Source organism: Asterias amurensis, chromosome 20 (genome assembly GCF_032118995.1).
Source record: "Asterias amurensis chromosome 20, ASM3211899v1".
NCBI lineage: Eukaryota > Metazoa > Echinodermata > Asteroidea > Forcipulatida > Asteriidae > Asterias > Asterias amurensis.
This window is the reverse complement of record NC_092667.1, coordinates 10,563,193-10,590,436: the sequence shown is the minus strand read 5'-3', so window position 1 is coordinate 10,590,436 and position 27,244 is coordinate 10,563,193. Positions and strand designations below refer to the sequence as shown.

The 27,244-nt window shown below is 39.3% G+C and overlaps 3 protein-coding genes across 3 annotated transcripts in view; 1 reads left to right on the top strand and 2 right to left on the bottom strand.

Moving 5' to 3' along the window:
* The window catches only part of LOC139952247 (coiled-coil and C2 domain-containing protein 1-like), a 75,479-nt gene that overhangs the window by 15,317 nt on the left and 32,918 nt on the right, over nt 1–27,244 (top strand). The window contains exons 14-25 of the mRNA XM_071951321.1: nt 1,060–1,118; nt 2,547–2,663; nt 3,747–3,820; nt 6,453–6,502; nt 7,289–7,437; nt 8,768–8,858; nt 9,475–9,606; nt 14,616–14,672; nt 15,420–15,448; nt 16,099–16,162; nt 16,753–16,879; nt 17,602–17,726. Of these exons, the coding sequence (XP_071807422.1) occupies nt 1,060–1,118; nt 2,547–2,663; nt 3,747–3,820; nt 6,453–6,502; nt 7,289–7,437; nt 8,768–8,858; nt 9,475–9,606; nt 14,616–14,672; nt 15,420–15,448; nt 16,099–16,162; nt 16,753–16,879; nt 17,602–17,726 (1,074 nt within the window). The remainder of the gene's footprint in view (nt 1–1,059; nt 1,119–2,546; nt 2,664–3,746; nt 3,821–6,452; nt 6,503–7,288; nt 7,438–8,767; nt 8,859–9,474; nt 9,607–14,615; nt 14,673–15,419; nt 15,449–16,098; nt 16,163–16,752; nt 16,880–17,601; nt 17,727–27,244) is intronic.
* LOC139952251 (histamine H2 receptor-like) lies at nt 17,741–21,187 on the bottom strand. The gene has a single exon (XM_071951325.1). It carries the CDS (start codon nt 20,245–20,247, stop codon nt 19,294–19,296), a length of 954 nt encoding a protein of 317 aa, XP_071807426.1. The 5' UTR covers nt 20,248–21,187; the 3' UTR covers nt 17,741–19,293.
* On the bottom strand, nt 23,923–25,776 carry LOC139952452 (histamine H2 receptor-like). Its single transcript, XM_071951586.1, has one exon. The coding sequence runs from the start codon at nt 25,001–25,003 to the stop codon at nt 24,050–24,052; it is 954 nt and encodes a 317-aa protein (XP_071807687.1). The 5' UTR covers nt 25,004–25,776; the 3' UTR covers nt 23,923–24,049.

Sequence of the window (27,244 nt, the reverse complement as noted above, 5' to 3'; positions counted from 1 at the left end):
TTACAACATATTTGAGGCACTCTTTAGTGCTTGCAACTTTATCGAGTACAACGTCAGTTTGCTCAGCTAGCAATAAATTGTGTTACTAAATTGATTTTTTTAAACTGGAATTTTTTTTTTTTTAATTGAAAGATAACATATATTCATCTAGCCAATGTTTTGTTGCACTTCATCCTATCTTTCAGTTTGGGTAGTCAGTAGTTTTCAAGTTAAGCTATTTTAATGAAAATACACGCAACTGCAGATTCGTAACAGAGATAAGTGTAGATTCGTAAAAATAATCTATACTTTCAACAATAAATTGACGTCACAGAAATAGTTTAAATATGTTTTACACGTCATATTACTAAAATATTTCCTTTATCATCTGTGCTCATGGTATCCCTATGTAGAATAGTATGGAAAAAAACCATATTTTGTTGTGTGCACTTTTAGGGGGGAGGGAGGTTTGTATTGAAAAAGTAAAACAAAAATTACTTTTGTGAAAATGTTGATACTTGTGAAATTGATTACACATGAAAATTATTCTTAAATACTTCCAACAGCAACGAGTTAAAGGCAGTGGACACTATTGGTAATTACTCAAAAAAATTATAAGCATAAAACCTTACTTGGTAACGACCAATGGGGAGCTGTTGATAGTATAAAATATTGTCAGAAACGGCTCCCTCTGAAGTGACGTAGTGTTCGAGAAAGAAGAAATTTTTCAAGAATGTGTCACATTTTGAGGTCTCTAAATCAAGCATCTAAAAGCACACAACTTCGTGTGACAAGGGTGTTTTTTCTTTCATTATTATCTCGCAACTTCGACGACCAATTGAGCTCAAATTTTCACAGGTTTGTTATTTTGTGAATATGTTGAGATACACCAATTGAGAAGACTGGTCTTTGATAATTACTAAAAGTGTCCAGTGTCTTTAAGCTTGACTAGATTCTATCTCAGTTCGCAAAAGCAAAAGTTCATGATGTTTGATTTACGATTTCTCACCAATTGGGTGCAGTGTTTCGTGCTTTTAAACTCATAATGAATTACAGTTTGCGTTTATACTTTTGCTTTAGATTTGTGCCACCAATGAGAAGCAGTACTTACAACTGGGCAATCTTTCTACATCAAAAAGGTAACGCCGGCAATAACTCATTCATTCATTCATTTCTTTTATTTAAAAAAAAAGAATTTTTTTTTTTATACAATTTACATTATATTATGATGATTAAGGAAAAGATTAGTACACTAGGATTTTGTGTGAGGATGAAGGACTCCAAGAAGCATCTTGTTGAGTAGAGACCCCACTCATACAATAACAAAGCAAAGGACAATACAACAATATGAAAACACCATTACAACTAAATTACAACTTAGATATTGTCATGCCTAGTATACATAGTAAACTCATGGTTGGAATAAAGAAAGTCTGCTTATAAGGAATTCCACAGCTTATGTTTGACACTTTTTAGAAAAAAGTGTGATACAAGCATATGGTTGATGAAAACCAGTACACTATCTAGTGAAGTGAGAGTGAATATCACTCTCACAACTCGGGTATTGTCTTCTCATATTTCAAAGTTGTCCTTCCCTATCACCATACGCATCACTGTATGTATGACGTATGCGCGAGAAGGTACAGAGAGTAAGTTCGAGTGTGCACCGTGATTAAAGGAACACGTTGCCTTGGATTGGACGAGTTGGTCTATAAAAAGCGTCTGTAACCTTTTTTTCATGAAATGCATATTGGTTGGAAAGATGTTTTAAAAGTAGAATACAATGATCCACACAAGTTTGCCTCGAAATTGCGTGGTTTTCCTTTTACTTTGCGAACTATCACGGTTGGTCATTTATGGGAGTCAAAAATTTGACTTCCATAAATGGCCGACCGTGTTAGTCGACGACCGTGCAATTTCGAGGCATGTTTGTGTGGATTATTGTATTCTACTTTGACAACATCTTTCTACCCATATGCATTTTATAAAAACAGTTACAAACGCTTTTCAAAGACCAACTCGACCGATCCAAGGCAATGTGTTCCTTTGACTAATAAAGGTTGACTATTTTCACTCAAATCCCGGCTGGTCGACCATTGGTTGACTACTGTGGTTGACCATTTGGAACCAGCCTCATGACCATGGTTTCTTCACTGGTCCCAATAGCTTGTTCCATGGTAACATGTGTAAAGCGCAGGGCGAAACCAGTGACACTTATGCAAAAAGGCGGAAGGCAATGGAAGTATTGAATACCATGGTTGACTAGACTTCCAAAGGAGTCGTTCGAGTGAGTGCGTCACTGCGCATGAATGTTGCTGGTCAGTAGTTGACTGTGCTCACTCGCGACTTGCTCAGAGCTGTCAAGGGAACTAATGTGGAAGTGGAAGTGTCGTGGCCGAGCGGTTAAGAGCACCGAATTCAAGCTCTGCTGTATCTGATCAGCAGAGTGTGGGATTGAGTCTCGGATGTGACGCTTGTGTCCTTAAGCAAGACACTTAAACACTGCTCTGTCCTTTGGATGAGACATGATGCAGTAGGTTCCGATTTAAAAAAATTTTTTTTTTTAGGTTTGGTGATATGAGACAGAGTTGTCAGCAAGATTTGGATCTTTTGAAAGTGGCTCGTTCTCACTCGGACCCTGTACCAAGGTTTCACTTTGAGTCCAGAACCATTCCAACAATCAGGTTAGTTCTCTCAACTAATGTTTTAGAGACCTTATAAAGGAGTTCAGAGGTCAAATTCAGTTTTCTGATGCACTCTTTTTCCAATAGATGGATGGCAATACGCGTCATCGACCGCCGCGTGTATGCGCTCTGCGTGCACTTTTCCCTTGTTAATACATCAAAGATGGTGGTCGATGACGCGCATTACAATCCATCTATAGATGACCATTTGATTTCCTTTGTGCTCTTGTGTCCAAATCTTCCTTGCCTCCAGAATGTAGTTGTATTGTTTTGAATTGGCCTTTGTTTCCTTTTGAATTGTGTCCACCAGTTTTTGTTTTTTCTTTTTTAAAAGCTGCTTTCCCAATTCCTGTTTGTCTGTTTATATAAACTAATATTTTTATCAGTTAAATGTATATTTTATTGCATACCAAATTCTGTTAGTCTGTGACTTTTTATTTGGTGATGTATTTTTTAAACTAAACCAAATTTGAATTTGAATTGAATTGAATCGTTCATGGGTCAGTGACTCCTCCAGAGTGCTCACTTGTTTGGCATTTCATTATCAAGCGCTAACATGCGATACCGAACAATTGCGTGCAGATGTGTGTGATTGCTTGCGGAACTGGGTGTTTGGATGAGGGTAACTATGAGTTCCTCGTTTTTGATTATTCTGCTCGCATTTTTTTTATAACTACCTTTAATCATCACTGTACATGTAAGATCGGTCTTAACATCAAATCAATCATAGTTGCTTAGTAAAGTGTGGTGTCACAATACAAATCACTATGGTAATACTGACAATTTATCTCCTGATGATTTTTAGTTCTTGTTGAAATGGAGTCCAATAGACTGATCCATTAGGCTCCGCCCGCGGTGCACGTGTGAGCACGAACACGTGAGCCTCTCCAATGCTATTCTGCACAACTCTGCTGCGCGTGCAGAGCATACGCGCACACATGTCAGACTTTATTTGTCGGACTTTTGGTTGCGCATTGGGTTGTGATTGGTCAATACATAATGGGGCGGAGCTTAATGGATCGGTCTATTTGAAACGAGAGAGGAGCATTGCATTTATGTTTTTGCTTTATTGTTCGTATGCAGAGTTTGTCCAGATTTGACGGATACTGAAGTTGAAGTCACCGTTGTAAGAGGAACCCAATACAAACTTCCATCAGGTGAGACTGTGCCACTGACGTTAAATAGCACTCCGCACTAATGCTAAAAATAGAACCTCAGTACCCGGATATCAGATGAGGGTACAAAACTCATCATACATATGCGCGCGTACGTGTCCCTGTTTTATGTTTATTCGCGTTACACTACCACATCAAGTCCGTTGATGATGATGTGACAATGACTATAGCAAGCTTGTCAAAAAGTTGAGACCAATTTAAGAACTGACTCCGCGGGAGTACAGCTAATTTTGATCCCATAAGCTAAAGTAGTAGTCCAAGCCTATTTTCTATACCTTCCGCCCGGGTAATAGTTAATAAGCAGGACAGTTCTTTTCAGAACTGAGAAGTCTCCCGAACACCAGAACAATCTACTTCGCGGTAGTAGAATAAAGAAAGACAGTTCTCTAAGAACAAACTCTACCTGGCAAGTAGATACGCACATGGTGTTACCTCAAACCAAATATATATTGATACCTCACCATGAAATGCCTCAAATCCTAAATATGATGATGATGTGATCGATTAAGTAATGGAATGTTTGTCTGACAGCCGGGTATTTTGAGCAACAGTGATGTCATTAGTGCGGAGTTCTGTTCAATTCAACTTTTGTCAACATTTATTTTAAACTGCTGTTCTCAAGATATAAGGTATACAAAATATAACATACATGTATATAAGCAAAATCAAAAGCAGAGAGAATGGGGGGAAATTTGTTAATCAATGTAAACCAAAATAAAGAGAGTATGAGGCTGTTAGATTAAGCTAAAGCTTGTAGAAGACAGGCTAGACAATGTGGAAGTAGATTCTGTCCCCCCGGAGATTTGGTCCCCCCCATATGGCGAATTGGGTACAAACTTCTTCTGATAGCGCCCTCTTGTGACCTCCTACAGCCCCTAATTACCCATAAAGGCTGGTTTATAGTCGGTCACGCGATGGTCACGCGATGGTCGCGCAATGGAAATTTTGACTCGCGACACAGTTTATAGTCGTCGCTAGGGCCTAGAAACTGTGTCTTTTTTTTTGGATTGCCTGTCAAGATTTTCATTGCCCGACCATCGCGCGACCATCGCGCAACCGACTATAAACCAGCCTTAAGGGGGACAGAATTCCATCGGACACTGCCTTTGTTGACGTAAGGTTTGATGATCTGTTAATACCTCTATTTTGTTTGTACTGCGATGCTAAAATGCACAAAGTGTATTGTGTAGGGATCATGTTTAAGCATTGTAGACACAAGGAAGGTGAGATATGACAAGGTTACAATATTGTCTCTTTAAAGGCAGTGGACACTATTGGTTATTACTCAAAATAATTATTAGCATAAAACCTTTCTTGGTAACGAGTAATGGGGAGAGGTTGATGGTATTAAACATTGTGAGAAACGGCTCTCTCTGAAGTAATGTAGTTTTCGAGAAAGAAGTAATTTTCCACGAATTTTATTGCGAGACCTCAGATTTAGAATTTGAGGTCTCGAAATCAAGCATCTGAAAGCACACATCTTTGTGCAACAAGGGTGTTTTTTTCTTTCATTATTATCTCGCAACTTCAACGACCGATTGAGCTAAAATTTTCACAGGTTAGTTATTTTATGCATATGTTGAGATACACCAACTGTGAAGGCTAGTCTTTGACTATTTCCAATAGTGTCCAGTCTCTTAAATCCTTTGTTCCTGTTTGAAAGTGTGATGTCATTGCACTGTAACCCATGACCACTAAAAAATCGGCTCCAGTGTTCGCCAGAAGGCCATAGGAAATGCATTGAGCTCATTTTAATTTTTGTTGAGGATTCACAAATGTGTGGACCTGTCTTACAAGCCAAATTTGCAAAGAGTCAGATTTATCAGTTTATGTCTTGATGAATACCTTAGAATGATGAACTTACTATAGGTTTGATATTATACACAATGTAAAGTGAGCCAGCCTTGTAACTTAAAGTAGCAGAAACCTTAGTGAACATCAGAAAATTGTGTCGTTTCTAGGTGACCGCAGCACTTTTGGCTATTGCATGCTCACATGTGGCGCGTCTGCACGTACAATGTATACATGTAGTACAATGTACCCGACATGAAAAGTGGTAACTTCACTTATGCTTAAAGCGTGAGATTTTCGTTTCACGTTCACATTTTTGCTCGCGTAACGTGCAGCGTGAACCTCCCTATTGACTCCATGGTTAACCATGGTGGCATTAACATCAGCACTGTGTTTGACTCTGATTACGGTGGTGTGCTTGATCCCATGTATGGCTTAACTAGTGAACTCCTCAGTCCAACATGTCCAAGGTCATTAATAAATCAACACCAAAACTGTTGGACCTTTGGGATCGTTGTGGTATGCCGAATCCCATGTAAAGCCTAATGAGTTTATTAGTGCAGTCCTCAGTCCAATAAAATCAAACAACTTGCAGTTATATTTTGATTGCCTGCCAAAGTGTATTAACTTTAGTGCACAGTATAAGTGTGAAATTAATGACAAACTAACTAGTTTGTTGTTTGCAGTGGTAAATGCATGTGGAATCCATGATGGTGTAACTATGATTTGAATTGTTTAGTCGAGTTCTGTTATGTCCATTGCTATCATTATTATTTCATCAAAAGTTCATGTTTTACTTGTTCTTTCTTTCATTTCTTGATAGGAGAGAAAGATTTGGACACTTTTGTCAAGTATGAGTTTCCATATCCAAGTGTAAGTCACAAGTGAAAAATTAATGTCAATTATTAATACTACTACTACTACTACTACTAATAATAATAATAATAATAATTACAAAGACTTGTAATGCGGACATATCCACCCTGCTGGGTGTTCAAGGCGCAGTAAACAAAAACATAACTAAAGAAAAGAAAAACAGACACAACAAAATTAGTACTTGAAAACCTGTGACACAAGATCTAAAATTAAGTGGTAGAGAGTTGAAGAAAAAGACCTGTCACCCCAGGAGTGTCGAGATTTGGGTTCAATATCATCAACCGTAAATTTTAAGGACAGTATGCCAACTGTATTTGAATTTATAAGTTTGAGTGATAGATTTATAATCTTTGCCAGATATGATAAAATGCTGTTACAATGCATTAACACCGTACACAGTCAACCCTCCTTCTGCTTGTTCGATCGATAGATATTTTCACATGATGCCCAGGGCTCGAAATGATCACTGGTCCACATAAGGCCTGTGATCACTGTGTCAAACCAGTAAGATCACTGCTCTCGCGCAAACTGCTGGTTGGCGACTCCCCATTAAATGGGACCGTAGTTGTGAGAGCAGTAGTCTCGCGGGGCCAGCAGTCTTGCGAGAATACCGCGGGAATTGTGGGGAGATTCGTAATAGAGTCGGAACGCTATCCCCGCTACAGACATTGAATGACTTGTCCACAAGTTTATGACGTTGGGAGCTTAAACGACAGGCTCACAGGTAAAACAAAACTCTCATAAATAAAACTAAGTTCTTCAATGTTTTTTTTCTGTTTTCAGGATGAGCCACAATGCGAGAAGACGGGATGGGGGAAGGGGTTTGAAACTGTAGAGTATAACGACGCTTGCAAACTGCAAATCCAACGGAATAGAACATTCTCATCTTGTGTTAAGAGGAGATCCGTCAAATTTGAAGTATATTATGGAAGGTAAAGATTTAATGATGTGTGAAAGTTGAACTATGTGTGTTCTTCATTTCTAAAAAATCACAATAGGCCATTAGCATGTTAGATTTAAATATAGTCTAACAATGACGTGCTTGATCACAAGTTACCAGTATACAATTATTGCACGCTGTGACGGGGTCCATGGAGTTTTGTACACTAGAGGGGGGAAATGGCACCTGAGTCGAAGGCGAGGGTGCCATTTCCCCTCGAGAGTGTACAAAACCCATGGACCCCACTCACAGCGTGCAACAATTGTTTTGTTATACCTTTGTATAATTGTCATTCCTCTTTTCGAAGTTCTGTTGTCATTTTGACGATCCATTGTTTAATAAGCAAACGAACAAGAAACAACTCCCTCGAACCCGCAGTTGTTTCGTACACAGCGGTGGAAATCGACCAACGCCGGGAACGATCAAGGTGATGTACACCGGTGTACATCACTTTTCATGTTACCCGGCCCGTCGAGCCATGTAACATGCGTTTTTTTTGCGCGCCACATGATTGGTTCTCGACCAATCAAACTTCACAGTTTGTTACCGAGGTATACATGTAACAATTAAATTTGAATTCCTCAGACTATCGAGACAGTTGCTATGTCACATGATTAGGGGCAAGCTTTTGCATAGTTATGTATAAGAGGCGGTTAACACCCATACACAATTCTTAATGGACATGTACGGCACAATGGTACCAGAGTCTGCTCATCTGGAGGTTGCTATGCGAAGGCTTGTCCCAAACCTTTTGACATAGAAACTGTCTTATAGTCTAAGGGTTATAAATATTAGTGGTGCATTGTGACTTATCAAGTCATTGTACTGGATATTATACAAATCTTACTCGCAGATGGCTTATTGAAAAAATCACTTTGAATAAGAAACAGGTCATGGTTGTCTACTGTTTAACTAATTTGAAAATTGTTGCATATTGTGTATGTGTATGAATGTGTTGTCCTCTCATTAAAAAGACACAAATGGAAAATGTGCATGACTAAAATGGTTTAAGGTCTAGAACAGCACAGAAGAAAGTTGTTAAAACATCCTCCCCCCCCAAAAAAAAAAGCATCGTGATCTGAAACACGAACAGAGAAAGTGATAAAAAGACACTTAGAAAGTAAAACTCCAGATCAAAAAGAGTTACACCCTCACTACTTAGTTGCAAACCACCCCCTCCCCCACCCCCGTTCGGCCTCACAATGAGAACAACGAATATTGGGACATGCCCAGTTACGGCATTATATTTCTGTGTGTAAGGTTGTCTTTAGTATGTCACAGTATGACTAATTTTTTTTTTATACAAATATTTCTTTCGGCAGAGGATTTTTGCGCAGTGACAAACTCTTGGCTCAAGCGAGTCTGAAGTTAGCTGATCTAGAAACCAAATGTGAGATCCATGAGAGTTTACCGGTGAGTATCGAGAAGTCTCAAACCTTTTATCATGCTTGTGTTTGTCATGAAGTCAGCAGGGCCAAATTTCATTAAGCTGTTTAGCAGTAAATACTGCTTAGCAGCTTTCTTTGCTAGGCGAAAAATGAGTGGGGGTACCAGTCGTAGCAGTGTTAACTTTATGGCATGTCGTCTTGTAGCAACATGTCTCTGCTAAGCAATATTTTTCTGCTAAGCAATATTTTTTTGCTAAGCAAGATTCTTTTGATTAGCAAGCTTTGTGCTTACCGTGTTAAAGAAAGTTGACCCTGGTTAACACCAAAAGTTGTGACTCCTTCAGTCCTTTTCACATGACATCACTTTTAACATGGTTATGAAATTTGACACATTGGACTTTGTATGAAAGGAATTACGGGTTTATTTTAAACACCATGTCATGACACGGCGAAACGTGCGGAAACAAGGGTTGGTTTTCCCTTTTTTTCCCGACTCCAATGACCGATTGAGCCTTAGTTTTCACAGGTTTGTTATTTTATATATAAGTTGTGATAGACGACAATACTTTTTACCAAAAGTGTCTAATGGCTTTAAAACTACTCTGGAAAAAAACTCAACAAGACTAAATCTTCCTTGGCAGTTACTGGAGGGTCGGAAAGCCACAGGGGGAAAACTAGAGGTCAAAGTTCGGATACATCATCCCCTGAGTGGCGTGAAGGAAGATCAAACTAAAGAGAAGTGGCTGGTGGTTAACAGTGCACACAAACAACGGGTGAGTAAACTGAGACCTCTAAACCTTTCATGCATCATTTATTTCTTCTTCTTCCTTATAAAGTGCAGCCTTCAAATGGTTGAAGATGTACGCACTGCGTGTGAGCGCATGTGTTGATATAGGCAACAGGGATTTGTGTTGGGTGCAGATGATAGAATTATGTACAGGTGCGAGTAAAAAGCTGGAGATGAGGTTTACTTCTTTTTAGTGGTAAATTGATCGTATATGTATGGCATGTATGGACATATTAGTTATCTTCTCTTTTTTGTGTGCAAATGGCGACCTCTTAAAATCCAGGTTACAATAGCACACTCATTCCCATTCTGAAGACTGTGTGGGTGGTGGTGGGGCGTATGTATTTTTCATTTTATAAATTATTTTTTAGTTGTAAATTGATCATACATATGTCATGTATGGACACATTAATCGTCTTCTCTTTTTTTGTGCAAATGGCGACCTGTTAAAGGGCCTATGTAACTTTTATAGGACAAAAAAACACAATGTCCACAGATTTACACTAAACTTACACAGTTTGAAGATAATGATTTGTGACTAAGTTTTCTGTTGTTTCTGTTTATATTTGTTTGCATTTATGTTTGCTAATTTAACCACTGATAACTCATTTGTTGCTGATGATGCTAGCTACAATACCTGTTCTTACTTTGATCGCAATGATTTTTGTAATCTAAATGTTTCTACCCCTGATAATTTCTCAATTTTTTATATGAACTCCAGGAGCCTCTGTAGACATTTTTACGATATTCATGACTTCGTGCTCTCACTCAATCATTCTTTTTCTATCTACGGCTTTTCAGAAACATGGTTTAAAGAAGCTCCTCCTCAATATGTCCACATGAAAAATTACCAACTCATTCATTCCTCTCGTTCCGATAAAACAGGGGGAGGAGCTGCCATGTTTGTGAAAAACTCGCTCAATTTCCACGTTCGTGAGGACCTCATGTCATCTTGTGAAGATTTTGAATGTGTCTTCATAGAAATTGAACGAGTCCACGCTGTTAATTTGATTGTCGGTAATGTCTACAGGGCTCCTGGGGCTTCCCCGGATAACTTTATCAGGTCGTTTGATTCTTGTCTCAATACTGTCACCAACGAAAACAAGCTTTGTTACATAATGGGAGACTTCAATCTAAATTTGCTTAATTGCTCTAACCATCGACCTACAGATGATTTTGTGAATACCTTTTACGCTTATGGCTTCCGCCCTTTGTTTGACAAACCGACCCGTATCACCCCTCACAGTGCCACTCTAATAGACAACATCCTTACTAACAATGATCAAGATATGTCTGCAGGGATCCTTTATTCGGATATCACCGATCACCTACCACTTTTTCAGGTGACTCCCTTTTGTCTTGACAACTCGGCCTCTGCTCGAAATACCTATGTCACAAGGGACATTAATGCAACTACAATCCGTTCTTTCACTGCAGACATTGTCAATCTGAACTGGGGCGAAGTCTATGCGGCGGACCAAGCCGATTCTGCCTACAATGCTTTTCTTTCTACCTTTAACTCTCTTTACAATCTTCATTTCCCCTTTTCAGTAAAATCTAGGGGTCGTTCTGTGAGAAATCAGCCTTGGATTAATCACTCTATTGCCAACTCTGCTGATCACAAAAACAGGTTGTACCGGCGTTTCTTACGTAATCCAAGTGCTGCTAACGAGCGTCTGTATAAGGATTACCGTAATCGTCTCACCTCAGTCATTCGTGCTGCTAAAAAGAATTACTTTGCCCAGAAGCTGGATCACAACAAAACAAGCTTAAAAAATATCTGGCGTGAAATTAACAGCATTCTGGGCAAAAATAAAAGGGCTGACCTCCCTTGTGAATTCACCAACAGCGAAGAAACTCTTCGAGACCCTCCTGAAATCGCTAACTCGTTTAACACACATTTCTCTAACATTGGTGCTTCATTGGCTAATAACATCCCCAGTACTAATTCACACTATACAGACTTTCTTCATAACCCGAACAGCTTTTCTTTTTTTCTGACTCCTACTAACTTTCTTGAAGTCATTAAAATAAGCAATGATTTAAAAGGCAGCTCCAGCTGCGGATTCGATGGCATAAATTCTTCTGTGATTAAATCTGTCATTTCCTTTATATCTCGCCCTCTTGCTTACATATTCAACCTTACTTTTACTACTGGTTCCTTTCCTTCTAATCTAAAGGTTGCTAAAGTCATTCCCGTCTTTAAAAACGGTGATAAACATAACATCAGCAATTACAGACCTATCTCCATTCTTCCTTGCTTTTCTAAAATTCTTGAGAGACTTTTCTACAACAGACTCAATACTTTTTTTTCTCGCTTCCATCTTCTTTCTGACTCTCAGTACGGGTTTCGAGCTAAACACTCTACAGACATGGCGCTTATTCAATTTGTTGATAAAGTGTCCACTGCTCTAAATAATAAATTGAGCACTGTCGGTGTCTTTGTTGATCTTTCGAAAGCATTTGACACCATTGATCACTCCATTCTCCTTGACAAACTTAATTTCTACGGCATAAGAGGTGTTGCTCTCAAATGGCTTTCTTCGTATCTTGACAATAGACAGCAGTTCACTTCTTTTAAAAATCACAACTCTCCTTGGCAAGAAATTCATCATGGCGTTCCACAGGGTTCTATTCTTGGCCCACTCCTCTTTCTGCTCTATATTAATGATCTGCATTCTTCTTCTTCCCTTCTGTCTTTTACGCTCTTTGCAGATGACACAACTATTGCTTTCTCTGACTCCAATCCGGCTAAATCCTTAAATATTATGAATGCCGAACTTCTTAAAGTATCTTCCTGGTTTAAAGCCAACAAACTTTCCCTCAATGAACACAAAACTAAGTTCATGCTCTTCAGTAAATCCTCTCATCTCTCAGAAGATATTCCTATTCTTCGTATCGACAATAATCCTATCCTTCAAGTTCACTCCACTAATTTTCTAGGTGTCATTATTGATGATCAACTCTCCTGGTCTGAACACATCTCTTCCATTACTAAAACCATTTCCCGCAACACTGGTGTTATGTCTAGACTTCGTGCTTTTCTTCCTCCCAAATCTTTGGTATTACTTTATAATACCCTCATTCTTCCATATCTTAACTATTGTAATATCATCTGGGCACAAGTTTCTAAAAACAAACTCCATTCATTATTAACCACTCAAAAAAGGGCCATCAGGATATGCACCTTATCGCATCCCCGAGAGCACACCGCACCTCTTTTCGCACAGTTACACTCACTAGCACTTGCAGACATTAATAAACTTCATACGGGTATCTTCATGTACAAATTCACCCACAACCTTCTACCCACCTCCTTTCGTTCATTCTTTACCTTTGTCCGTGACACTCATGGGTACTCTACCAGAACACATAACAAATCACACCTTTATGTGCCATTCACCCGCTCATCATTCCACTTAAAAACACTTCGTTTCTTTGGGCCGCGTCTTTGGAATGGTTTAAGCCAGTCGATTAGATCACAATCATCTGTGGGTCGATTTAAACGCGCCTATAAAAGAGCTCTCCTCTCCCAGTATTTGACATAGTTTGCCTTCTCGCTCTCATTTTACTTTTGCCTAAGTCGTCAGCAAACGCTTTTTTATTATTTCTCGATTTCTTATTCTTATTGTTATTATTGGTAGTATTATTATTATTATTATCATTGTTATTATTATTGTGCAATTAGTGTTCTCATCATTGTTGTCTTCATCATGTCTGTCTTTGTTCGTTTTGTCAGTCCGTTCGTTCTTGTCCCCGTTTATTGTCTGTCCCCAGGCATCCCTACATAAGCCTCGGCTTCCAGATGATGCCCCCATACTCTATGTATTTATTTTTTCTCACCCTCATTAAATAGCTTTGTTTACTGGTTATTCCTTAAAAACATTGTTTGTACTCTGTTTTCATGAAGTATGGAAATAAATATCAGTTTGAATGAATTGAAAAATGATAGTAGAAAGCTTCCCTGATAATATTATGAGCTGAGGTGCTGTAGTTTTGGGGATGTAAGTAAAAAAAATGTCATAATAATAGTTTTCGACTCATGAGACAAAAATGATTTAATCATTTACAAACGTATTTTCATGACATTGTTTTACTCATTTCTCAAAAACTACAGCACCTCAGTAAGTAATATTTGAAGGGAAGCTTTCTACTATCATTATCTTCAAACCCTGTAAGTTTAATGTAAATCTATGGACATTTTGAAAAGGTACCCAAATCCTTTAATTGCAAATGGCGACCTCTTAAAATCCAGTTTACAATAGCACACTCAAGAGTCCTTTTTCCCATTCTGAAGTCTGTGTGGGTGGTGGTGGGATCTTTATTTTACATTTTATAAATTATTTTTCTGAAGAGTAAGCCCGGTTGCTTGTTAACTGCCGGCGCCAGAAAGAGTTAAAATTAGTCATCACACAACTGCAAGTGGAATACAGAAAAAATGAAGCGCTCTTACATCTCATATCCAGTTAGTCTTTAATCAAGGCGCACGCGGCGGCGGCACCCCCAGATATCAAGCTCGAAAAAAGACCAGCGCGAGCCGCGAAGCCACGAAGTGCCTTTAGCAACTTGTTAATCTCATTAGTTATTAATATAACTTCTGTGTGTTGCCCTCAGCACATGACTTTTCAGGCACCATTATGAGTGTGTGGGTCATGGGGCGTGCACGCAGCAGGTGATCTATGGTATTGCGTCTTCTTATTGGCCAACAACTCATCACGCTCATGCATTATGCGTTACATTTCTCCCACCAAAATCGGTGGCAAAAAGTAAAACAAAAAATAAGGCCCCAAAACGAGTTGCTACAGGTGCTCCGCTCGCGCTGTTTTTTTTCCGTGCGTGGTATCTGCGGTCGTGCTTGACATCTTGGGGTGCCGCGTGCACCTTGACTAAAGGCTGAAATCCACTTGTGTCCTTGAGCAAAGCATTCCATCATTGCTTCTCTCCACCCAGTAGTAGAAATTCAGAATTTTACACTTTATTTATGTTTCCACTTAGATTCCTGCGTCAAATCCAAGTTCCCTACATGTATCACCAAAGCAGCCATCACAACAGGTAAGGTATAAATGCTTTTGGAAATCATGGCTGTGGCTCTGGTTTGGCTTTGGCTTTGGTTTGGCTTTGGCTTGGCTTTGGCTTTGGTTTCAGCTTCAACCATGTGCCTGTTTGGAAGCCCTGTATCGAAATGCATGTTTTTATAATTTTGTTTTTTACTCTTGAACCGATGTGTGTTAAAATGTTTCTGTTCAGGATTTGCTATTGTTTGATTTTCTTTCTTAGCATTATAAACATTTTTCCGTCATTTGTATTATTTAACTTCAATTGTTCCAGAGGCAATTGCCACCTACTCCTAGGGCTGAAACAGGGTTACCCCTTTCACAGTCCATATGAATGTAGGCTTGGGTATCTTCAATTCGAAGTCTAGCCGGTAGAGCAGAAAGCACTACCTCCCCAATTTTATGTAGCAAGTGTCATGACCGGGATCCGAACCCACACCCTGCTGATCAAACACCAGTGCTTGAATCCGGTGCTCTTAACCGCTCAGCCATGACACTGACAATTGCTACTGTTTGTGTTTTGTCATGTTTTCTTTATTATTATAATTGAATAGCTTGATAAGTCTACTGCAGCCTACACCATATTATTTCTTGGTTAGCCTTTGTACTTAATAGAGTTTCCTACATTTCTTTCTCCCAAAATATCACGCCTGATTCAATAGGCTCATTGGACAACTTTGGAAAGTTTATTCTTTATTTTTTTAAATTTTTTATTTACAAGTGTTTACTTATTTCTCTGTCTCAGGGAGCGTCTACCTCCACGTCGCCCAAAAAGTAAGTGTGCAAAAATGCTCAATATTACTGTGTTCTCATGGGGATCAATAATTAGGCATTCACAATGTGAGGAGCTGGGCCCAATTTCACGGCTCTGCTTACCGCCGAATTCTGCACTTACGATCACGATTCCCGCTTACATGCAAGCGTGAATTTCTGCGCTAGCCTTGTAACGGTAGAATGCCTAGTAACGTGGAGTATGCATGCGCAGAAGCCAAAATTCACCGCTAACCCGTGAAATACGCTTGCCAAGAGCACAGAATTCCCTGCTTCCGTAAGCGCCGATTCTATGCTTACGGTAAGCAGAGCCATGAAATTGGGCCCTGGTCTTTACTGCGTGGTAGTAAAGACCGGGTCGGTGACTGGCTGCTGTTTACGGACCAAGCCAAAGGGGAGGTCCATTAACACTGCCATCAACCAACTTTGGACATAAGTGTTTGTCGTTGAAGCACCACTCTTGTTTTGTCAAATTCTTTTTACGTGTAAATATTTTCTTTGTTAATAATCCACCATCAATTGTATTCAAGCACATAAATTAAGTGAGACGGTTTGCAGGAGACATGCACCAATACTTAGAAACCCCCCCCCCCCCTCCCTTGCAGCGTATTTTTGTTTATTTAGTATTAATTATTATTTTATTTTTTTTGAAGGAGTGTATCTCAGGCTGAAAGTTTAGCTGTCCTAAGCTGGGAGTCGACTCAACTGAAGAAAAAGGTACACTTTGAGCGGTTGAAATGCTAAGCAAAGGCCTCCTGTCTTAAAGACATTGGCCAAATTGGTAATTGCCAAAGACCAGTCTTCTCACTTGGTGTATCTCAACGTGTGCACAAAATAACAAACAAAGTTTGATATCAATTGGTCGTCGCGAGACAATAATGGAAGAAAAAACACCCTTGATGCTTGATTTTGAGACCCCAAAATCTTATTCTGAGGTCTCGAAATCAAATTCAAGTCGTTTAGTGGAAATTACTTCTTTCTCCAAAACTACGTTACTTTAGAGGGAGCCGTTTCTCACAATTCTTCATGCTATCAACAGCTCTCCATTGAGCCTTAACAACAATTGAGTTTTTATGCTAAGTATGTTTTTGAGTATTTACCAATAGTGTCCTGTGCCTTTAAGTGATATGCTTATTGACTTGTTGATATTTTTTTTTTAAAGAAAATTATTAATGCTGCAGAACCTAATAAGGTTTTTAACAAGCTACTGCAAGATCTAACAGCCGTTACTGCTAGTAGTTTTAACACCCAGTGCGTCATATTTCTTAACTATTCAAGTTCAGTTTGTGTGGTCTTTCCTTTTGTAGATTGCTGAGTTGCAAGCCCAGAGGAGACCGGTCCCGAATGAATTAGTCGCACAACAAAAAGCCTCATTAGAGAAGATTCACAAGTTGCAGACATTCTTGAAGGAGGGAGGCCGACAAGCAAAACAAGGTACGGCTTCAAACTCTCCATTGTTCAAGATAATTCCAGAGCTCCTGGTAAACAGACTACTGAGGTTGCCTGGTAGCTAGAGGCAGTTCGAATCCTATGTTTTGGCAGCGGGTACCGCAACGATATAACAGAGGTTTTGGTTTTTACCCATACACCGATATGTGTTAGCACTGTATACTCAGTACTTGAAAAAAATATCCCAGGCATATTCGTCGAGTGGGATTCGAACCCACAACCCTTGCAATTCTAAGGTACAGCTTCAATGTCTCCGTTGTTAAAGAAAACTCTAGAGCTTTTGGTAAACAGAGTTATAGATAAATGATGGTATAAATAGTAAGTGTTGCTAAAAAAGAAACATTCAGTAAAAACATTTACTTTGATTTTATTTTGATTTATTTGTTCAAACTTAAACACATTTGTTCACTTAATGACCTTAAAGGTGTGAAATTGCAATTAACATACTCTTACTTCTTTCTATGCTACGTAATTTTTTTTTTTTTAACTCTCTGTTTTTTGTTTGGTTTTTATGCGCCTTGGAATCAGTTTAGTCTTAGATAGATGTTGCTTTATAAGTTTTATTTATTATCATTTATTATCATAACTACCTTATTGCACTAAAGAGCCGACCATTTGCTGTAACCGGAAAAGATTTGCTGTAAGCCTACATGAAAAGATTCTGTTTATTGATTGATTTATGTTATTTTTGTCTGATTCGTTCTCAGCATATGTCTCCAGACTTCAGGCTTCCCTTCCTACCTACACGGCCCAAGCTAAGCAAACTTTGTTAGCAGGAAACAAAGACAAAGCTGGAGTCCTTATGGCTAAGAAGAAACTGGTTGAGACTGAGGTAAGATTGTAACAAATAAAAGTCGGGGGTCGTGGCCGAGAGCAAGGAAGCTCTGGTGTTTCTGTTCAGCAGGGTGTGGGTTCGAGTCCTGGTCATGAGACTTGTGTCTCTGAGCGAGACACTTCAGGGGTAAATGGGTTCCTGTGAGGGCAGAGATTGTTCTTGTGATTGATTTAGCTGAGTAGCGCATGTATTTGTTGCACAGGCTGTATACTCTACAGGGAGCTGAGATGGTTTAAGAGCAACGAAGCTCTGGCGTTTCTGTTCAGCAGGGTGTGGGTTTGAGTCCCAGTCATGACACTTGTGTCTCTGAGCGAGACACTTCAGGGGTAAATGGGTTCCTGTGAGGGCAGAGATTGTTCTTGTGATTGATTTAGCTGAGTAGCGCATGTATTTGTTGCACAGGCTGTATACTCTACAGGGAGCTGAGATGGTTTAAGAGCAACGAAGCTCTGGTGTTTCTGTTCAGCAGGGTGTGGGTTCAAGTCCCAGTCATGACACTTGTGTCATTAGCGAGACACTTCAGGGGTAAATGGGTACCTGTGAGGGCAGAGATTGTTCTTGTGATTGATTTAGCGTGGTAGCGCATGTATTTGTTGCACAGGCTGTATACTCTACAGGGAGCTGAGATGGTTTAAGGAATGAATTAAATGGCCCAGTGACCATGGGTAATAATGTTGGAAGCGCTTTGAGACACCCTTCGGGTGTGTAAAGCGCTACATAAAAATCAATTATTGTTATTATTTATATTATTTAAAAAATGTGTGCTGTACTACCTGTGGGCAATTCCACAGTTACTCATGTTACATTTTTGATGTAATTTTTGAGGTTCCTTAGGCTGTAATAATAACCACACACTGAAAAGGCTCAATTGTTATCGCCACATAGAAGTTAGAGTAGACCTACATATAGACCTACATCATGAGATCTCGACAAAATGCATAATATACAAGACACACAGAAAGTTTTTACATTCGTTGACTTTTTCGAATTGTGAGTTACTTATTTTGTGTGTCTTGGTTGAATAAGAAAACATTATATAGTTGTTGCATACTGTTAAGGGGTCCATGGTGTTTTGTACACCCGAGGGTGACACTTCCCCCCCCCCAGGGTGTACAAAACCCATGGACCCCAAATCACACCGTGCAACAATGGTTTTGTTATACCTTGGTTACATGATTATTCCTCTTCTAAAAGTTCTGTTGACATCTTCAAACATAACGATGGAGTATGCATAGTTTAATAAGCAGACGAACAGTAATAGTTGTTCAAATAAGAAACCATTCTTCACTGTTCCCTCGAACTCGCGGCCATTTCGTACTAAGCGCTGGAAATCGACCAATGGTGGTAACGATCAAGGTGATGTACATGTACACCGGTTAATATCACTCATGCTACCAGCCGCGCTGTGCAGCCATGGTACATGCGTGTTTGTTGCACGTCATTTGATTAGTACTCAACCAATCAAACTTCACGATTTGTCACCGAGGTTTAACAATTTCAGTTGGTATTTTGAGTGAATGGAACTTAAAGTACGTGATGGCCCCTACAAGTATGGTACGTTTGGTCAGTGACAGCATGGTGATCTAAGGTTGTGCAGTGCTTGCTTAAACTCCCTGTTCCTCCAGTAGTAGATGATGCAATTCAACCAACTGTTGCTGCAGTATAGAGTTCCGGCAATTATATGAACACTTGCGGATACTTTGAAATCTTCTGATGCCAATGATGCTGTGAAAATACTAGGTATCCAGCAGAGGCAAGCAGTGCCTGTTATAATGATGACAGTGGTAGCAGACTTTGTACTGATTGGCCCTGGAATATTCTGTCTCCCTTCAATGTTACCGAGGATATTCTGAGCGGCGATGAGTCGTGCCTGACGTCGAGCAACTTTCAGAATGTACGCATAAAGAATCAGGATTGTTCCAAGTGAAACTCCAGCAATTGAAGGGAAAATATTCTGAATCAAATTATGGCTCACACAAAGAAGTGCATGTTTTTCCTTCACTATTTCAGACTGTGAACTTGAAAGGCAATACAAGGCAGAGTAGAGTATTACAGTTAGACTCCATACCAGTGTGATCATGACCTTTGACCTTGTTAGTGTCATCAGCCTCGGATAATGCAGTGGGTAGGCGATGGCTAAGAATCGATCAATTGTCAACAAAACCATTGATAGCGCATTTATTGTGATCAATGCTGTCTGTATATACGGCAGGATCTTACAGAAAGAACCACTTACTATCCATGAAGTGAATATGAAATAATACAAATTAGGAATTCCAAAGAAAATCCCTGTGAATAGATCAGAAAGTGTGAGGGACATCATGAACAGTTTAGTTGTTTCTTGGATGCCTCTGACATGACGTAAAACCAAGAGGCATACTGAATTCAGAACCATAATCAGAGCTATTGTTAGAAAGAAAAGAACAAATGTAAAGATGCAGAATGCGTCTTCACAATCTGTGAAAACTGCCTCTTGGTTTTGAGTAAATGATGATAAGTTTGATCCGTTTCCATCCATGATGTCACAGGAGAGATGTGTCCAAAATCACTTTCTTGGAACTCCGCAGAATTCTTGGTACAAATTGATGTATTCTTGGGTGCCGCCGTTGAGCAGTAAAAAGCCAATTAGTTCACCAAGTTTTTATGTATAGAAACGCAGTCAGAAGTCATGTAAGAATTATTAGCGCATGTAAAAATGCAGAATGTGTTTTGTACAATCATAGAACAATCCCGACAGGTAGGAAGTAAACTCTGGCAAATCGTAACTGCTCCATCCGTGATGTCACAAAAGAAATGTCTCCGTTATCTTTATCCCAGATGTCTTGGAATTAAACTCAAGAGTTCCTCAGTAAATCCTGGTGTAATAGAAAGCAGCAATACATGAGCAGCTTAGTTTTCATTTGTTTCTTGGATATCGCATATGCAGTGATGAACCAATATTCACCAGTAAGAACAATAATAAGAATCCATGTACTGCAAACAACTGCAGTGGTACAAGTCTTGCAACTTTGTGTCCAATGCGTCAGTTGTCAGGTAAATAAATCTTTGAGTCTCTTTAGCTGTGTCTGAATTGATTAAATCTGCAGTCTCGGTGAGCAACATCTTGATGTGAGCCCTCGTCACCTATAAATTATGTGTGTTTCTGCATTCAACAAATCAATTTGCCTCAACGGTCTGAAATAAAATCCTTTGAAGTCAGCAAATTTCTAGCGCAGCAAATTAAATTTATTAGCAATATCACGGTGACAGTAATTGTCAAATAGAAAGTGCAGTCAGGAAATAAAGGGGTCAATTGTTGTAAAGACATGATTATGGCTTTTTGTAAGTGCTTTTTTCTGTCGGATGGAAGTATTTCTGGATAAAACTGAAATGTAAATCTTCACCAACAAAAAAAGAAAACACACTGCCTTGATTAACTCAATGGCAAGTGTTTATCAGCATTGTAGCCCATTTTAAAATAATTACTGGCACAGTTGACTTGTTAATGTTAGTTGAATATTGGTTAAATTACTGGCACAGTTGAAATAAGTGGCCAATGGCCGAAACAGTTATTGGGTACGACCGCCAAAACGCACTCAAGGTTGGTGTTTGGGCTAATCTGGTCAAACACGTTTTTTTCTTCTTCTTTTCTCTGACGAGCTCTTTGTTCGCAAAGTAACTCAAAATTAAAACATGCTAGAACAATTACATAGTCAGGTATTGAAGTGCAGAACACATACTGTGAAAGAGGGGTCACAACCTCTTGAAACTTTTTCTAATACTCTACTGTTTCAAACGAAGATGCTTACCACAATAAAAATAAAGAAAACAAATAGCGAGAAACAAAAGTTTTATCTTTTCAGCAAAATTACAAAATGGTACAGTGGCTAGAGGATTTCATCACTCATGCTAGATTTAGTGTTGTCTTGTCTTACACAGTCAGTGACAGCATGATGGTCTAAGGTTGTGCAGTGCTTGCTTAAACTCCCTGTTCCTCCAGTAGTAGATGATGCAATTCAACCAACTGTTGCTGCAGTATAGAGTCCTGGCAATTACATGAACACTTGCGGGTACTTTGAAATCTTCCGACGCCAATAATGCCATGATAATTCCAGGTATCCAGCAAAGGCAAGCCAAAGGGAGCCAATTTAGCGATGCAATCAGGCCGGCAGAAGGCTGGTCACTATGGTGGCCCTGAAGGGACATCGCATATCGCAAACGTGTGCGCATACGTATGCAATGTCGTGAAACAATTCGCAAATATGTGCGCACACGAATGCAATGTCGTGAAACAATTCGCGAATATGTGCGCACACGTATGCAATGTCGTGAAACAATTCGCAAATATGTGCGCACACGTATGCAATGTCGTGAAACAATTCGCGAATATGTGCGCACACGTATGCAATGTCGTGGAACAATTCGCGAATATGTGCGCACACGTCTGCGAATATTATTTGCGATGTCGTGAATTTTATTGCATACCATGTTGCATACCTTTGAATAAAATGTCTAATGATCTGGGGGGTTTCTTTCCAACAGTGAGATAAGCGGTAGTCATTGCAGCAGTAGTCTTTGTTGTGAGGCAAGCGAGGCGTGTGGTCGTCCTTGACCTGGTGCCAAGTTCCTGGGTATACACATGCTTTACAGAAGGAGCCTGCTGTAGCGCCACAGTACTCCCTAGATCGGTAACAAATTATCCACAACTATGACATCATCCTAATGGTATGCAACATGGTATGCAATAAAATTCACGACATTGCAAAACAAATCGCACTCGTGTGCGCACATATTCATGATTTGGTACACGAAATTGCATACGTGTGCGCACATATTCGCGATTTGTTTCACGACATTGCATACGTGTGCGCACATATTCGCGATTTGTTTCACGACATTGCATACGTGTGCGCACATATTCGCGAATTGTTTCACGACATTGCATACGTGTGCGCACATATTCGCGAATTGTTTCACGATATTGTATACGTGTGCGCATATATTCGCGATTTGTTTCACGACATTGCATACGTGTGCGCACAGGTTTGCGTTATGCGATGTCCCTTCGGGGCCACCATAGGTCACGGCCACACGCAAACACTAGCCGAGCGGCCTTGTTTTGTAGACGCTGGAGTCGAGCGAGGTCATTTTTGCGGGCACCTACCAAAAGAGAGTTGGTATAGTCAGTACGGGACAAGACCAGACTTCTGACGGCATGATGGCAAGCGCTTTGTGTAGTAAACCGGCGAATACGCCATAGATTACGTATGTGGAAATTAACAGTTTTACATACAGAGCTAATATGATGAGACATATTCAGAGAACAATCAAGCGAGACTCCTAGGTTCTTAACAGATGTGGAAGCAGGAATTGTAAAGTCGGCCAATATTAGTTCAAGATTAGGGAGAGTGGATAAAACATGACTGTTCGCAAAAACAATAAACTCCGTCTTTCCCTGGTTCAGCTAAAGCATGTTTTGAGCCATCCATTTGATGATGGCAAGCACACAGGATGATAATATGCTGAGTACACGCTGACGATCACCTTTAGACTTAGGGTCAAACTCAGCATAGAGCTGAATATCATCAGCGTATTCATGAAATGAGATACCATGTTGACGAATGATCTCGCCAATGGGATTGGTGTACAAAATGAAAGCCAACGGACCTACTATGGACCCCTGAGGTATGGAATAGGTAAAGATATGATGTCTTGAGAAATCTCCTTTTATCGAAACTTTGGTGGTACGGTTTTTGATATAAGTGCTGAACCAAGTATTGACCGTACTGCTTATTATTAAGTAATGTGTTCGTTGTAAAATCAGTGGAACATCTCATTTAGTTTTTAAACTCTTTTGAGAATGTTTTGAGGTAATAAAGTTCAAGTTGAAAAGTCAAAAGTCTTGTTCGCAAAGTAACTAAAATTAGAAACTTGTTTGAACGATGACGTACATGTTTTCACATACTGTATCTAAAACACATTACAATTACATAGTCACATATCTAAAAACCACATTCTGTGAAAGAAGTTTCAAAATGTCATGAAACTTTTGCTTTAAAATTCTTCTGTTTAAAACAGATGATTTATTCCTTTTGTACACTTTGATGCGCTTTTCATTTTGTTACATTTCTATGTACTGTTTAATTCTCATAATTGTTCCTTTTTTCCAACAAGAGTATGGAATAAACGTATTATTGAATTGAATTGAATTGAATTGAAATGAAATAAAACAAACGGCAAACGAACAAAAGCTTGATCTTTTCAGCAAAATTACAAACTGATACAGTGGCTATAGGATCTCATCACTTATGCTAGATGAAGTATTGTCTTGTCTTTAACAGTCAGTGACAACATGATGATCTAAGGTTGTGCAGTGCTTGCTTAAACTCCCTGTTCCTCCAGTAGTAGATGATGCAATTCAACCAACTGTTGCTGCTGTATAGAGTAAGGGCAATTAAATAAAAACTTGCGGATACTTTGAAATCTTCCGACGCCAATGATGTCATGATAATTCCAGGTATCCAGCAAAGGCAAGCAGTGCCTGTTATAATGATCACAGTGGTAGCAGACTTTGTACTGATTGGCCCTGGAATATTCTGTCTCCCTTCAATGTCACCGAGGATATTCTGAGCGGCGATGAGTCGTGCCTGACGTCGAGCAACTTTCAGAATGTACGCATAAAGTATCAAGATTGTTCCTAGTGAAACTCCAGCAATTGAAGGTGTAATAAACTGAATCAAATTATGGCTCACACAAAGAATTGCATGTTTTTCCTTCACTATTTCAGACTGTGAACTTGAAAGGCAATACAAGGCAGAGTAGAGTATTACAGTTAGACTCCATACCAGTGTGACCATGACCTTTGACCTTGTTAGTGTCATCAGCCTCGGATAATGCAGTGAGTAGGCGATGGCTAAGAATCGATCAATTGTCAATGAAACAATTGATAACGCATTTACTGTGACCAATGCTGTCCCTAAATACGGCAGGATCTTACAGAAAGAACCACTTGCTATCCATGAAGTGGATATGATATAATACAGATAAGGAATTCCAAAGATAATCCCAGTGCAGAGATCAGAAAGTGTAAGGGACATCATAAACATCTTGGTGGTTTCTTGGATTCCTCTGACACGAGGTAAAACCACGAGGCATACTGAATTCAGAACCATAATCAGAGCTATTGATAGACAGAAAAGAACAAATGTAAAAATGCAGATTGCGTCTTGGCAATCTGTGTAAACTGCCTCTTTGTTTTGAGTAAATGATGATAAGTTTGATCCGTTTCCATCCATGATGTCACAGAAGAGATTGTCCAAAATCACTTTACTTAGAACTCTGCAGAATTCTCGGTACAAATTGATGTATTCTTGGTCGCCACCGTTGAGCAGTAAAAAGCCATATAGCTTACTGAGTTTGTAAGTTTAAAGAAACGCAGTCAGAAGTGCTTTAAGAAATAATAGCACAAATTTAAAAATGCAGAATGTGTTTTGTACAATCATAGAACAATCCCAACAGGTAGGAAGTAAACTCCGGCAAATCGTAACTGCTCCATCCCTGATGTCACAAAAGAAATGTCTCCTGTATCTTTATCCCAGATGTCTTGGAATTAAACTCAAGAGTTCCTCAGTAAATCCTGGTGTAATAGAAAGCAGCAATACATGAGCAGCTTTGTTTTCATTTGTTTCTTGGATATCGGATATGCACTGAAGAACCAGTATTTACCAGTTAGAACAAAAATAAGAATCCATGTACTGCAAACAACTGCAGTGGTACAAGTCTTGAAACTTTGTGTCCAATGCACCAATAGTCAGGTAAATAAATCTAGGAACCTCTTTAGCTGTGTCTGAATTTATAACAACTGGAGTCTCGGTGTGTAACATCTTGAAGTGAGTTGCCTTTACCTATAAGGTATGTGTGTTTCTGCACTCATTAAATCAAATTGCCTGAAAGGTCTGAAATAAAAAAGTCAGCTGCATAGTAGATTTAATAGCAGCATCACGGTGACAGTAATTGTCAAAATAGAAAGTGCAGTCAGGAAATAAAGGGGTCAATTGTTGTAAAGACATGATTATGGCTTTTTGTACCGTATTTTCCTGCGGATAAGACGCGTCTTATCTGACTTTTTAGACCCCAAAAACATCGATGCGTCTTATCTTTCGGTGCGCCTTGTCTGCTGACGATTGATTTTTTTTTTATGATCACTACGTGAAATAAAAAATACCTTCATGTCCAGTTCAAATCAACGATCTTTGTGTGAAGAATCCTTACTCAATAATGCGGTCGAACAAGGCTATTCAGACACTGTGACCGTATTTTCGTTCGAACAATGCCGCAATCCTCCAGACGGTCCAATTATTCCAACAATGCTGCAACATGTTTATTCCCCATGACCGTGCTTTCATTCCATTAATGACACAATGCGTCTAGCTTTCGGTCCAACAGACGTCGGCAGTGTACAAACGTTTTTCTGTGTGGCCGGGAATTCGTTCCGAAAACGATTGACAGTCAATAACAGTCAAAACGTCATTCACCCAACCGCTATTGTGTGGTAAACTTTGAGGGTTTATTTTATTTTATTGCTTCAAAACTTCGGGTAGGAACGGTTGTTAAAATCATGGTTGCCCTTGCATGAAACTTGCCTGTAAAATCAACGATGTCCAAGTTAAGACTCGGTAAGTGCTTTTTGCTTTCATATGGAATTAGTTATGGATAAATTGAAATGTAATTCTTCAACATTAAAAACGAAAACACACATCACATTGATCAACTCAATGGCAAGTGTTTATCAGCCTTGAAGCCCATTTTAAATTAATGCCTTTCACAGTTGACTTGTTAATGCTAGTTGAATATTGGTTAATCACTGGCCTATGACGGAACCAGTTATTGGTTTCGTCGCCAACACCCACCCTAGTGTTTGCGTTAATGAGTCAAACACCTTTCTTTTCTTTTTTCTCTGCCGACTCTTGATACATGGCGCAGTCACATCCAGTACAAAGTCATGTCTGAATTCCAGATTTACAAGTCACAGAACAATATGTCAACTTTCGGAAACAAATGGAGAATAAATAACGCCATCTTCACTATTGTTAAGGACTAAATCACCTAGTTTATCGAAGAACACATTTTCGACTGAGCCAATTTTTAATTTTTTGTATAAAGTAATGTGTTTGTTGTAAAATCAATGGAACATCTCATTTAGTTTTTAAACTCTTTTTAGAATGTTTTGAGGTAATAAAGTTCAAGTTGAAAAGTCGAAAGTCTTGTTCGCAAAGTAACTCAAAATTAGAAACTTGTTTGAACGATTACGTACATGAAGTCACATATCTAAAACACATTCATAAATACCTAAGACAGTTTATCCATTCTGATTGGTCGAAAGGGCATCACAAGGGGTTGTTTGAACGGATGATTTAACACCAGTAAAAAGTGTTATAACATGGGCGTGACACGCGCGCTTGCACCAGCGCTTACATGTATAAGACAGTTTCTTCATTCCTATTGGTCCAGAGCAACGGCTGAAACAGTTGTGCCAC

What these genes read in the sequence shown, in the direction of transcription:
- LOC139952251 (XM_071951325.1), bottom strand. Translation starts at nt 20,247, where the DNA reads ATGGATGGAAACGGATCAAACTTATCATCATTTACTCAAAACCAAGAG.
- LOC139952452 (XM_071951586.1), bottom strand. Translation starts at nt 25,003, where the DNA reads ATGGATGGAAACGGATCAAACTTATCATCATTTACTCAAAACAAAGAG.